The 14645-nt window shown below is 36.4% G+C and overlaps 1 protein-coding gene across 3 annotated transcripts in view; it reads right to left on the bottom strand.

Annotated features, from left to right (window-relative positions):
* Window positions 1-4067: 4067 nt before the first annotated feature.
* ROBO1 (roundabout guidance receptor 1) overlaps window positions 4068-14645 on the bottom strand; it is a 735949-nt gene continuing 725371 nt past the window's right edge. For all 3 annotated transcript variants that reach the window (XM_087757517.1, XM_087757518.1, XM_087757519.1), the window contains 3 exons: window positions 7181-7489; window positions 5735-5934; window positions 4068-5108 (listed from right to left, as the gene is read on the bottom strand). In XM_087757517.1, coding sequence (XP_087613643.1) covers window positions 5094-5108; window positions 5735-5934; window positions 7181-7489 — 524 coding nt within the window. In that variant the 3' untranslated portion in view covers window positions 4068-5093. The remainder of the gene's footprint in view (window positions 5109-5734; window positions 5935-7180; window positions 7490-14645) is intronic.

Below are 14645 nucleotides of genomic sequence, written 5' to 3'. Positions count from 1 at the left end.
GCCTTCCTGCTTTATGTCTTTCATAGAGACTGGATTCCAGTTTCACCAATTCCTTTTCCTCTTTCTGATGGAATTTTTTCCCATCCTCAATATGGACATAAAATGTAAAGGGATCCTCATTTCCATGGTGCCATCTCAAATCTTTGACTGTTTCTGTGATCCACAATTCAGTGGCTTGATAAAAAGAAAGGAATAGTTTAAGAAATAATCTTCCTAATCTTCATGTGTTTCACTGTCATAGACGGCACAACACTGCACTCGTTTTTGTGAAGAATGTATTTATAGGCAACAGAAAAATCATCATATACTATGAAAAAAAAAAAAATCAAACCTGCGTAAACAGTTCACACTGAGATCCACAGTTGGTGTCAATTTTAAAGATTCATCTTGTGATTTGAATTCTGAAATTTTCAGTTAGTTCAATACAAAATGAAGATGTTGAAGGATGTATCCAGTGAGGATGACGTCTGTGGCAACACTGGGAGTTACTCATGTGTGGGTAAACCTCAAACATCCATAAACGTGTTCGCCTTTCACCTGAGTGACTCAGTTCCCAACCTTAATCTCAGCAAATAGAAAACTATGTAAATCCGCATTTGCAGATACCAGTATCTTCCTGGGTACACACTAAGCATGTTATAATGCTTCTCTTATACAGAAGAAGTAGGACTTTCATTTGCAAAGAATTTTCATCTGTGACATAAGCAAAAACAATGTATAAAAACATTTTCTCCACTTGTAAATAGATAATTAATTTGAAAGTTTCACTTAAGAAATACAGTAATCTTAATTTTTCATAGATGGTTCTGTTGCTGACAGTAAAGGAATCTTTCAGGAGCTGTGAATACAGAGGTTGGAGACTAGCTTTTGAAAAAGCATACTGCAGAATAGATGTTATGTTAGGCAGATCCTACATTTTTCCCATGGAAGTTCTTTCTTTCTTAAGTTTATTCAATGAAGATAATAAATTATGGAAAACTGAAGTAGAAAATATTAAAAGCAACACATTATGTAAAATTTACACACTAACTAAAGCAATACATGAACCAGGTTGGTATTTTAACAAATAGCTGGTTCTGGAACATAGGAAGTAAGGTGGTAGACAATTCAAATACATTTGCAGGAGTTGAAGCAAATTACGTTGCTTAGGTTTCATGATCAGGCACAGCTAATCTACTCCTATAAAATTTTTGCAAATACAGATCTAGGGTATATTTGCATTACCCTGAAATAAAACCACTTTGTCATTTATGCTTCAAAAGAAATACTCTTTGGAAAATAAATGGATATATAATGCTAAAATACGTGCAAGGCATTTCCTAAAACTTTATAATTCTGATTTTTTTAGACATCTTTCATAGTATCCCAACAAATATTATTTTACTTTGAGCGAAGTCAAATTTAACAGTATCTCATACAGGATTTCACAGAACACACTACAAGAAAAATCAAACTTCTACATCCATTATATTAATTCAGCACACAACTGCTACAGATTTTCTAGTACAATACTTGTTTTCTTCAGGTATACAGCGTAATCGAAACCTCTGAAAACTATTTTCTTCTGTTGTGTTGACTTTCCAATCACTGAATAATTCTTTAGGTAAAGTAGCAATGCGTAAATGACCTAGTTTTACTGTACCTGAGTGTCAAAGACCAAGTCAAGTTGGTATCAATACTGATGAACAGAAGTTATAATTTTAAGACCAAGCTGTTGTATATTTTATCTTCATTATGGTGTTTTTGGCAAGACCACGATGCACTGAGGACCCAGTGTAGGTGCAAGAACCCTGTGACAACTCTCTGATGCACTGTCTCAACATATTGCTAATCACAACTGAATGCAATGACAAAACAATCCAAAAAACTTCTTGGGGAACACAATCAACCATCAAACAAATTTATCATAAGTCTTAATAAAAAACCTCATTGGGCAGGATTTCCCACTTACCACTGTTTGAGGTCAGAACTTCAGCTGGAGTCTGACTTCTACTGAAGCTACGCAGAAGGACATGGACATCAGCTGGGGATCCGATGTGTGGTTTCCAGTACGTCACCGCGCCAGTAAAGAATGAAGCAAGTACCTGTTATTTCAGGCATGCAGCACCAGTGTTTCTGGACAGATACACCTTACAGAGGTCTACACACTACAGCTGCAACTAGATCGCAGTTTTGTGATGCACTGCTACACCTCTGGCAGCGGCTTAAGCTTTTGTGCCAAGTGATGGCACAAGTGATGTGCCAAGCTTTTGTGCCAACTGATTACATGCTCAGGGACCCTGCCTTGAGCTCCACCTCGTTCCCCACACCCTGCTATGGCAATGGCTTGGTCCCAAACCATGAGGCCATTCCCGGTGCCAGGAAAGAATCAGCTGCATGCAGCAGTCTGTGCCCATCAAATCAACCTCTCCTGCCACCTCCAAAGGAAAGGTGCAGGCCAGATGGATGTCTCCTGTGGCACAGTCTGGTCTACAGGCTCCAGTCTGGATTATGTTGGCGGCTCTAACACATGGCGGTCTGAACTCAAGCGTGAGGGCAGAAGACACCCAAAAAAAACCCTCTAAGCAACATAGAAAGGTAACATTTAACTTATTCTACTATCTTAATATCTGCTTCAAAGCTGTAATTACAAAACAAAAATATACTCAAGACTTACGCCCGATTAAGTTGTCAAGGCTCTAGCACTCTTCCGTGGCAAGATACTTGGTGCTGTAGTACACTGCAGCACTTTAGGATCTGGCTCCAGAGTGTTTAAAGCTCTTTCAAAAAGGTTTTGTTGAATAAAAGATATAGTGGATTTTTTTTTTTTTTTTTAAACTGGGATGATGGGTGTACAGTAAGGAAGGGCAAGAACAGGGTGATCAGTAAGAGTATAGGGTTACAAAAATGCAAGAGCAGAAAAGGGACCATCACCTACTTGGTTGTGATGCACGGCAGGACTCTGCCGACCACAGAACGGCTAACGTGCTGGAGGACAGCAGGCACGTAAGACAACTTGTATTTGTGCAGGCCCCAACAAACATATGACTCATAATATTCATTCCCTTCACATATTTGGATCTTATGTCCTTTGTAACAAATGTATCTCACCCCTGAGGTGAATGCTTTTGTTGGTACAGATTTTCTTCATCAGCTCTCTCTGGAAATTGGCAGGCTAAGAGACGTTTTCGTTATCACAGTTCATAAAGCACCCAGAAATCAGATCTTTAAGGCAATCAATTGTAATTATGTAAAATTTTAGGCTGCATCCAACTCTCCCACTTTGCTCATGCTCCTGTAACTGCATGATTTCAGCAGAACAGATTCTTATCAATAGAAATAAGATCAGAGATGGCCCTAAAATTACGTTTCAGGGAACACAAGAAACAACGCAAGAAAGAGAATGTATTTGAGAACATTTTTAATAAATAATGTGACAAAAATTACTTTTCTGATTATTGGATCCTCAGTATGCAAAATTATGGCTAAAATATGAGGTTTCTTACATGAACATAATGAAAACATTAATCACATGGATTGTTCCTTTAGTACTGCACACCCTTTCTATGGAACCTTTCTTTAAAAATTAGCTAAATGAAAAATTTCAGTCCTCGGTAAACACCAAAACACTTTTTTTTTTTTTGTTCTTTTTTTTTTTTTTTTTTTTCCATTGGGGCTAGTCCTGATAGCTGTCAATAAACAAACACACATTTTTCCATTAGCACCAATGACAAAGAAATTTTATAATTACAAAAAAGATCATAAAATCTACAGACAGAGGACATCATTTGGCAAATTCAATGCAACTAATGCCTCTATTTCAGCTTTAATGATACTCCAATGTTGAGAGAGGCTACAGCAAAATTGATAATTTTCTGTAAGTCCAGGAAGAGTGAGAAGTGTTTTGATTATGGCCCACATTTACGTTTTTTACTTTACCATCTGTCATCGTTCAAATATTCCAAATACAAACATAGAGCATTAACAAAAAGATGAAAAATATCCCAAACAAATGCTTAACATTTTCAATAAGACAAAAAAAAGGTTAATAGTTACAATGGTTTACAAACAAAGTTTAATGATTGTGCTTTTAAAACCAAAAAAAAAAAAAAGATAAGCAGTGCATTACAAAAAAATTAATCGCCAAGATCAAACAAAACTTCTTTAAGTGGCACTTCTTCTTTAAGTGAATTGACACAAGTAGAGGTCTGAGATTTGGGCCAGTAACAGTTAATGATATTACCCGATCGTTATTAAAAATGTCCATTGATTTTTCCTGCTTATTCTCATAAGCATTGTTGAAGCTGAAAATTAGAAAAAGTTTCAAATAAACTTGCTCATGCCATGATTAGGCAAATAGCAATCACATTGGCTTACCTCCTGCCTATCCCAAAGGACATTTTTAATAAGAATGTACTTAATGATGAAAATGGAAAGACAAATCAAAGTACCACAGGGGATTTAAAATGAGTACGTATTTACAATAAGAGCCACCTCATCCCAAATTAATTTTACTTGCATTTGTAAAACTGTATCATCTGCAAAAGGTTAGCAAGAGACTGGCAGAAAACAAGACACACAGTCTGTATTGAAATTGCAAGATACCATTTGCACTAACTGCAGACTACAGTGAAACCCCTAGAATAAAAGAATGTTCTGCATGGTGTTCACTTTGGGGATCTTTTTAATCAATGCTGTATTACTTGCAATGTTATCGATTGGCTCACTGGTGTACCGGCAGTGTACTAAGTACCGCCTCGCTGGGGAGAAACCTCGGGATCCCAGGCTCCGGAATCCCCTTCTGTTCTAATCCTGAAGCAGCAGCTGGCCCAAGTACCACAAAGAGCAGCTTACCTGCCCTCTTGGGCAGCGAAGGTGATGCACTTAGCGTTACGGAATAGGCAAGGGCCATTCCTAATAAGGAGGGTTTACAAAGAAAGAGTAAAATAAAAACTAGCATTCTGATGGCATGAAGAAAAATGAAAAATTGTACACTCTGATTGCACTGAACATTATTTCTGGCATCAAACATCATCAGACTTGAGGCATCTTAAGTGATTATTTTTTTTTTCTGATTAGATTTTAAAAGCTTGTTACAGTACATGTCGTTGTCTTCAGCTTTCCGTTTCCTGTATTAAAAAAAAAAAAAAAAGACATAAATGACTACATTAGATTTTATTATTTAAAGTTTGTTTCACATACTTCTTAAGAGATTTCTTACCTTTAAATAATAACTACTACTTCTAATTACATGCAGCAACGTGACTGCATGTTGGACACCCTTTCTACAATCAGGATTTAAATTGAATTAATATCATTAATGGCAGAAAAAAAAGAAGGAAAAAAGTTCATGCCTTAATATTTAATAAAATCTAGAACGTTACACTTTCAAAAAATATGAAAGGCAATATCAAGGTGTTCTTAGATGCTCTAATGCCTCTAATGCTTTATTTTCACTTTTGAAAGAATCTGTAAAATGCAAAGTGCACATTTAAATATTGTATTTCTGCAAGTTCTGTTCCATTGCTTTTAGTGTGGTGACAGTTATACCATGCTACATATTACTTGTTTTTTATGTTTTTGACTCATTCTTAAAGTTTCTTTTCTTGGATTGCACTAACATTAAGAGATAGATAAATGTACTAATTTTTCTGAAGAGAAATATTTCTGGTTCAAAAGTGTTTTTTCTTGGCATCTGTCTAAGCACAGAAAATAGCCTTATTCTAGTCATCTTCAGTAGTACAACTGCAGTTACCTCCATCTCTTCTTCTTCCTCTTCTCCTTGTTCATACGCTCCCAGTACTTGCATTTCTGCAACATTCCTTCGGGCTATATTTGCTTGATCTGCCCTCTGTCTACCTCCTGATCCTCTTGATGACATAGAGCTGGAGGAGCTGGGATCTCTAGGATTATTTGATGTCGGAAACGTTGGTCTAGAATATGGCAGGATGTCCTCTGTATGATTAAATATATACATTGTTATGTTTATAAGCCTAGAGACAGTGTGATTCCAAAATTTCTGCATGCAGTTGATTTATTTTACTTTTTATGATCCTCAGTAGGTTTAAAGTGGTGCCTGACAGGAATATAAAATACACTGTTTCCATAATAGAAGCTTTCTCGAGGAAATTTATAGTATTCATGTGGTAACATTCACCATAGAAAAACTAATTCCTGATTACTGTCCACTTCATTTCAATTTGTGATCACTGCTCTATGTTCTACAGGAAAATGAAGAAAAAAACCAACCCTTGTAGTATATTTTCGATACGACTGAGTAGGAGGAAATGACACTACATGCATGATACTTGCAAGGAGCTCACTGCATCTAAATATTAGACCCTGTATTTCTCAAATTCAGTTTCAAGCAAAATTAGTGGGCATGTTTTACAATTTCACCACCATCCTCTTAAGGTAAACTTGTAATAACTTTTCTCTATAGTAAGCCACTGTAATCAGTACCAATCTCTTACCAATGCGCCCATTTAACCAACTTACTGCCCAGTCACCCCTGATATTAACCTCAGACACCTGTACGAAGAAAGGACCAGGCATTTGTACGAATCTGTGTTGAAAGCCTTAGTGAACACTTGGCAAATTCCATTAATCATGTACCATTAATTAGTAATCTTACCAACTTCCATAAACAAGAGATTACATTGATCAGGTCTGATTCATATAATGCCATGTCAGTTAGTATTTATAACTAATGCATTACTACTATGGCTTTCTTATTTTTTAAACAGGACCAGGTGTACAAATAGACAAAAATAGGCCAAGTGCCAATTCTTTGGTAGAAAAGTTAACTAACTGACAGATCTACTATCTGACTTCACTCAGTTCCCTTGTAAATTAGATTATAATTAGACAGATTAGACGTAACAAGACTATAAATTTACGGTAGGGGCAAGGACACTGATCCTTCCAGCTCTCAAGGAATATTTCTGTTTGGGCTTCCTCAGCGTTAGCTTTAATACATGATGGGTGCATAAGGAAAGCAAGATAGAAAATATATGTTTTTCAGGAGCTTTTGTTTCCATTTTACCCTAATGAGAACCTGCAATGTGACCTGCATTAGCACATATAATTACAACAAACGGTGACAATTCAGCAGACCGAACTTCACTGAGACCTGGAAAAAGCCGCCTCTTCCTGTGAACAACACGCAATACTTCATGAAAACCAGAGAATGCAAAATAACCTTGAAGAAGATGAGTTTTTGCTGGTGTGCCTTCTCGTTTTGGTGCTTTATTTCCTCGCAGTTTCCCATCATTTTGCTGTTCCTGTGATTCTCTCCGCTCTCCTGAATTTGTCCGCACGTCTGAATGCTGTCGCCCATCCACCCCGTCCCTCCCCTTGTAGCTTGCTCCTTTCCTTTCCGCAGATCTGTCTGTCCTCGCTTCTATAGAAGCAAGTTTTGGCAACATGACCGGCCGCACCTCCAGCTGTGATTTGGACTGGGCGGTTGGTGATTTTATAGCTGGAGGTGGCACAGGAGGGGGTGGCAAGTCTACGAAGTTGAAAAAGAATAATAATTACAATGACATCATATACTAATGAAATTAAGAAATAATATTTAACTTCCACTGAAGAAACAGATGCCCTATTTACTTTCAGCCCTCCCTCTGCCCTTCTCTCTCCACCCCAAAAAGTGTTATGTTCATGTTAGAACTGCTGATGGGTGTTTTTCCAAAGCCTGAGCTTTAAAAATGCAAAGTAAAGACCTCTCACTGCCTTTTCAAATCACAATATTTTCTTAAAAAATCATTACAAAAAGCTGTAATAAAGTTTAGGCACTTGGATATTAATATACCAGTTATGGGTATCAACATAGAGTTAAAGATATTAACATATCTTTGCTGATATTTATCATTTTGCTCAGTCCATTCAACAACACAGCAGCTTGTGCTATAGTTACTGAAGTTCTTCAGTGTGCTGAGCATTAAAGTCGGCTGGGGTGTAAGAATGTATATCAGATGCACTGCTGATATATGTAAGAATAAACTATATTAATTATTGCATTCTTCTTTCAAAATAATAGGTCAATCTAAAATACATATCCCTAATGTCTGTGGGTATCTCTTGAGATATAAAAAAATCCACACTCAATCAACAAAGTAACAAGCTCTCAGGAAGAACAAAAAAAGAAAAAAAGACACACAAGACTTTGGAATTTGTCTCCTTACATTAGCACAGCTTAAGGGGTTCTAAGATTCTGTGTATTTTTAAATAGTATTTATAAGGCACACATATGTTTTACTTAGTTAAATTTTTCTATTCCTGCATTAAGACTTCAAACTAGAATGTGCAAACTGTTCATCAGGATACAATAGCGCTCTGTGGAATATAAAATGTGAAGGAAAAAAATGTAAAAGCCAAACAAGGAAACGACAACACAAAAGCGGTTCACAACGAAGCTGTAGGAACAAACCACATGCACGTAAGAGAACAACAGGTTAAAAAAAGTGAGTTGTGAAAGGTGTTTCCGAGGTTAATATTCTCGAGTGAGATTGCTAAAAAAAAAAATAACAGCACTATTAAAAAATGTAACTTCAGCATTTTATAATACTGTGCATTCATTCTTTCTACTTCCACAAAAAACTTGGAGCAGCTGTGTTTTTCAACCACCATCACTATATATGCAGCTAATTCACAGTCTATTCAAGAGAACATTTCAACTGAAAAATAACTAAATTGGGCCCAAGAATAAAGGTAGTACTCCTGAATAAGAAAAAAAAAAAAAGCCACATAACATATACATATAAATTCAGATATGGCAGATGCCAGATAATTTTGAGAGGTTTTCCAGTGACACAAAGCACAAATGACTTGATCTAGCCCTGTGGAAAGGTGTAGCAATGCAGAATTCAGTGCTCTATGCAGGCTTACTGGGCACCATCCTCCACGTTAAACTGGTGACATAACTTGGAATTGCCCTTGACCTGTTTTAAATAAGACTAGAAATTTAATCAGTTGTCTAGACTGGGATGATGAGGAAGAAAGATGTCATGCAGTTCATTTCCTAAGGTTGGACATACTTCAGGTAAATGAGATCTGTAACATCATTCTTGCTGCATTAACTCCACTGTCTTCGTAAAAAAAGACAAAGAAAAAAAAAACAGAAGAAACCAACCAAGCAAGCAAGAAAACTTCTCCTTCTTCTAATTTATGGCTTGAATAAGGGACCAAATGCATTTAATAAGAATCACAGGAACTTCTTTCCTTCTGTTCCTCTTAGCTAAGAACAAGTTGGACAACTGGCCTTATATTCCTTGCAAATCGTGTAGGGTTGTTTATTTTTCAAACTCTGGCAGTTTGGGGAACATCAGTTTCAGAGTAGCTAAAGGTAAACAATTGAATACTGACAATTTCAGCATCTACTTAACACCATTTGCAGATGTCTTTTACAAAAAAGTACTATCATTTCCAAAACTTGAGAAGGCATAATGTAAATTAGCTGGAAGCCTCGACATACTAAGTGGCTGAATCAAAACAATTTTATTTATGGAGTGGGATATTGGACTATAAAGTAAGAACAAAGACAGATCTGTGGGCAATTGGACTGGACTTGTTTAACTGAGAGAACTAAAACAGTAAAATGGAGAGGCACCTTCTGATTCAGTAAGATATGAAATACAACAGATTTTGTCAAGAAAGCACATAATCAGTTATGTTGCATTCCTTTGATCTCTATAATGCTTTAAACATGGTTTACAGTGGTAACCTCTGTCCAATATACACCCTTAACAGTGAAACTCTGTAATTCCACACATCAGAGAAGCATTCAGATTACCTCCTCTATGCAACTAAAAATACCCTGTGAGCTCTAGCCACCAAAGAGCAAACCAAGCCACTGTGCTGCCCAGTCCTGTAGATGCTTAAATTCAATATGTGCCTACAAGTGTGACGTTTGGATCACAGGGCTCCATAGGCACGTGAGCTTAAGTGTCAATACCTGCTCCAAAAAATCTTGGTCTGAAGAAGTATATAACCTCTTACAATTCAACTACTAGGTGAAAAATCATGTGAAGACCTCAGAGTAGCATGTGATATGTTTCCTGAAAGCCCAGTGCATCAGACGATGTCAGATCCAGCCCAAAGCTTATCAAGCACAATACCTGTTCTTCAAAAGCAATGCTGGAGATGGTGATGGTTCCCACCTTTTGCAGAATACTTTTAGTGATTATAGAACTTGGTCATTATTTAAAAAATAAGATAAACTCTTCATTAGCCTGAAGAGATTCAAAGAATATTTTCCTTTCTCTGGAAAACATTCTTCACACGTCTTCTCTCAGAAAAGGACACACCAACTCAGGGTGAAGATACTCAGACTCAGAAGTGTAGGCTTCTGGAACGACAGGTGTTCATGCAGTATCTTGTGTCTCATATGCCCTGCTCACTGTCTCTATTAAATTATCAGAGCACTGAATAGCCCTTCTGCTGAGCCTGTTGATGTAAAGGCAGTGTAGGCACTTAATACCAAGCCTTTTCAGTCACCCTTGGAGCCAGTCTCCAACAGCTGTGGCACAGCAATGCACTGGCTGAATACCAAAGGGAAGGAACAGCATCTTTCCTGTAGCCTATAAAATACAACTTGGAACAAACGACTTTATTCAAGAATCCTATCCAGCTACACAGGACAACGAACAGAGTGCTGTTAAGTCTTGACTATGGAAAGGTAAGATGCATTGATATAAAAAGTTTCATAAAATGGCAGTAGCTCTATGGTACAGTAATAACCAAAGAAAAGTGATATTCTCCTTCAAGAACATTTTTGCAACCTGCAGGGAAACTATAAGAATCTTCATTATAACACAGTACTCCTCATTGAGGAGAATCCTTTACAGAGGAAAAAAAACCAAAAACTTTTCAGAGGTCAACACTATTACACCCCTGTGGTATTTACTTTAACAGCTCAGATCACAGAGAAAATCCAGATTCAATCTGCCTCCTCAAGTACAAACTGGCACGCTTCTTATTAAAAGGAAAATGGAAGCTTCCATTGTAAGGAATAAAAAATAAATCACAAAGCAACATCAAACCAATATAAAGAACTCAGAAGTATTTGTTAAAGGTCAGCTGTGCTCACATGTTTCATTCATGTCTACGTATTACTGTTGTACTGCTTCCCATGTAACTAAAACAATTAATGGATGCCACTTCATAGCACGGCCTACAGGGGAAACCTTCCATATATGTCTTTTGAAAGGAGCGATGATAATTTTCTAAATGAGAACATGTACAGGAATCATGGGATAAGCAAAACACCAGTGGGGAAAAATAATCTGCTAAGTTAGTTTGGCACTAAAGTGGGGAAACCACAAATAAGCACAAAAAGATGAATTGTAAGTAGTGACAAATGAGGGAAGCAGCCCTTATTAGACAACTCTGTCTTTTAAGCTCTATCGGGCTGTAAATTTCTACAGTCATACCCTGAAGAGTCGTACCCAGCAGAGTTATAGATTTGATACAATATTGGAGAAGATACAGAGTGAATTTTTTTCTATTGCATATTTATGCAGGCATGCAAAACTCAAGATTGCTCCTGACTTAGTAAAGCTTTAAGATCATTTAAGATTCCTAGATACATAATAACCTCAGCTACTAGGTATTTTCATGCTTTATCTTTCAAGAAACATGGCTCAAACTGTACGTAATAACTGGATGAATAAATAGATACAGCAAAACACAATATGATGTATAAAAGCAGTGGATTGTTGGGTTGTAGGGGTTTTTTTGGCTGTGTGTACATTTACATAATGCTTTTATCAAAACCATTTTCACTCCACAAAAACTCCTTCAGTAACAAAATCAACATTTACGAAATATCTCACAATGGAATCAGAAGTAAGGACAGCAAAGAGAGCAGGTATCTGAAAATTATTGTCATTCAATAACAAGCTGGTTTTTAGCAGAGGTAAGAAATGCATTCCTACTTATTTTTTACCTTGCTGAAATTTGTGCAGAATAGATTTATTTGTACTGCACAGGCAGAGGGAGACAAAAGTACAAATGACACCGGCATGCAAAATGGCTTAACATTTCAAAGTGAAAATTCAAGGAAATATTTGGCAGATATTTAATTGCCTTTTGTGAAAAATTCAGCTGCCCTAACGTCATGTCATTGATAACACTGCTAAGTAACTCAGTTACAGTCTCAATCAGTTATTTGTGAAAATGTTAGTATTTTTTCCTTTGTCACTCAAGAGATTTAAAAAAGAATCAGGGTTTAAAACCTCGTGTGAACTGTCGATGGCGTAATTTCTATTGAAAGACCTACTGAATCGAAGCAATGACAAAGTACTTTATCCTTTTTTACCTAGATGCTTACAATTCCAAGGGCTTGTAACTACTAATAAATCAGTTCAAGACAGTTCTGAAGAGACTGTCATATATATAATTTTAGAAAAGACAAAAATACTCTTTTAAAATTTGGTTTCTTAAATTAAATATGTAAGTAGGTCATGCAAGGTTGAGAAGGAAGATACATGGTTTAGTTGGTTCTTGTAATGCACTCTTAGTAGTTAACTCTCTAAAAGGCTAGATGAAGAGCAATTAAAAATTCATACATTTTAATCCTTACCACCTACTGAGCAAAGATTTTTAGCAACAAATATGGAGAACATTTCACTGCCTGGATGACTGTCAAGGAGCAAAACAACTGAGCTGAAATCCCATTCCACATAAAGTAGAAACTGATTTGAACTAAGGCTAGCAGAAAATAAAAAATTGTTATACGATGCAGAGTAGATCAGAGAGCACTCTCCTTTATTTAAAAAAGGGTAGTAGTAGACCTTTAACTACTACATGAGTAACAAACACACTAAGAAATACCATTCTCTTTCACAAATCTTGCTGTATAAAGCAAAAAACAATACAGAATTTTTTAAGGCTTACATATATTGCTGCTGATAATACTCTTGGCATTTTCAACCATTCATGCAAAGACTTAATTTATTTATGTATCCTTTCTGTCAAACAATCATGTAAATTCTTCATGACATTGGTATTTCATGGAACTGCTAGCAAATACTAATTCAGCTAATTTGGAAACAGTAGAAAAGTCTTTATATGTGAAAAAAAATTCCATTTTAAAGGCTGAGAAAGTAATGAAGCAATTTCTCTTTTTAGTATTAATTCAATGCTTCTAGGCACCAACAAATGCTACTACAAACACACGTATGTTCACCCATTATGAGGAAAAAAAAAATCTTTGTATCAGGCACTCCTTTTTAAAAAAAGATAAGTAACAGTGTGACATCAAGCCAACAGAAAAACCTAAGTATATCTGGGAAAGGTCAATTGTGCTTAAATGTTTCATTCATGTCTCCATATCACTATTATCCACTGAAGGAAAACAAATAGTAGATATTATTTATAGATAATTCTAAAGAGACAATAAACTAGATGTGGCTAATAAACTGAATGGTTAGAATCTTCAGTAAGGTTCCAAATATGCTTATGTAAATGGATTGAGGAGAAAAAAATAGTAATAATAAAAAATCAAAACCAAAAAAGCCCTTCAACCTTTGAACTGGGTTTTATTAGTTCTGCAGAAATTAAAGCCATAATTTGCTGTTCTCTGAATGACCACACTGTATTGCACACTAAACAGGTTAGTGGAAATTCTTACCTAATTAGAAAATACGCTGAAGTAAGCAGGTGCTATATAACACAAAACAAATATCGATCATGACTGTCAAATCTATTGCAATATTTAACCACAATGCTCTATGATGTAACTTTGTATAATTACTTTCATAAAAACCTGTCATCAAATACCTCTTATTTACTCCTGTGTTAAAAGAAAATGGCCACATAAAACTCCTGTTCAGATTTTATTTCTGATGTCCTAGCTGTTGTGTTTGTATTGAGGTTTGACGCTCAGCCAATTATTCAGTTAAGAGCATTCTCTTCAAGAGAATAAAAGCCGATAAAATGTCCATAAAATCTTGCATAATGTCATTACAAGGGTCTCAGAAACGTAACATTTCTGGTACAGTTTTGGGATTTACACCTTGTGTTGTCCTTTCACAGAAGCAAACATGCACAAAACCACTGTAATAACCTCTTGAAATCAGATAATATTCCAACAGCTCAGTTTCACTGACAGAAGGGGCCTGGGCATAAGCCAAGAGGCCCAGGTGCACTGTGTCATGCCAGTATTTAATGCAGCCTAATATCAGATAGATGTTAGTGAGAGAAAATACTCAGAATAAAGTACAGATAATAGCACGGACAACCACTCATTGCTAAATTACTTCTGCTCATCGTGCTGTGAGCTTTGTATTAAATTTTTTCGTCAAGTGGCAGGAATCATAGGGAGAAGTGGCTCAAAACTCCCTTCTTGTAACCCTGGATAAGGATCTATAACATTAGGCTTTCATATGATAATGGAAAATGATGCCCCTCTTTGAAAAATTTCAGACTGGTAATGAAAGTCCTAATCAGATTGTTGTTGCAGAGAACCAGGAGGTGGGGAACGATGCCTTACTTTCCCCTCCCCCCCGTTAGCAAATTTAGCAAACTTGACAAGATGGGTTAAGTCTTGGAGAATTTATCTTACATGAATTTCCAACAAAGCCCGTGGGTTGTTTTATAAAACTGGAAGGTAGTGCTTTAATAAAAGCTGCACCACCTGAGGCATTTTCATTAAAGGCTCTCTC

The sequence above is a fragment of the Nipponia nippon genome, unplaced genomic scaffold (genome assembly GCF_047370975.1).
Source record: "Nipponia nippon isolate SJK-2023a ecotype South Korea unplaced genomic scaffold, ASM4737097v1 scaffold_2, whole genome shotgun sequence".
Classification (NCBI taxonomy): domain Eukaryota; kingdom Metazoa; phylum Chordata; class Aves; order Pelecaniformes; family Threskiornithidae; genus Nipponia; species Nipponia nippon.
The sequence above is the reverse complement of the archived record's forward strand: the minus strand, read 5'-3'. Positions and strand labels throughout refer to the sequence as shown.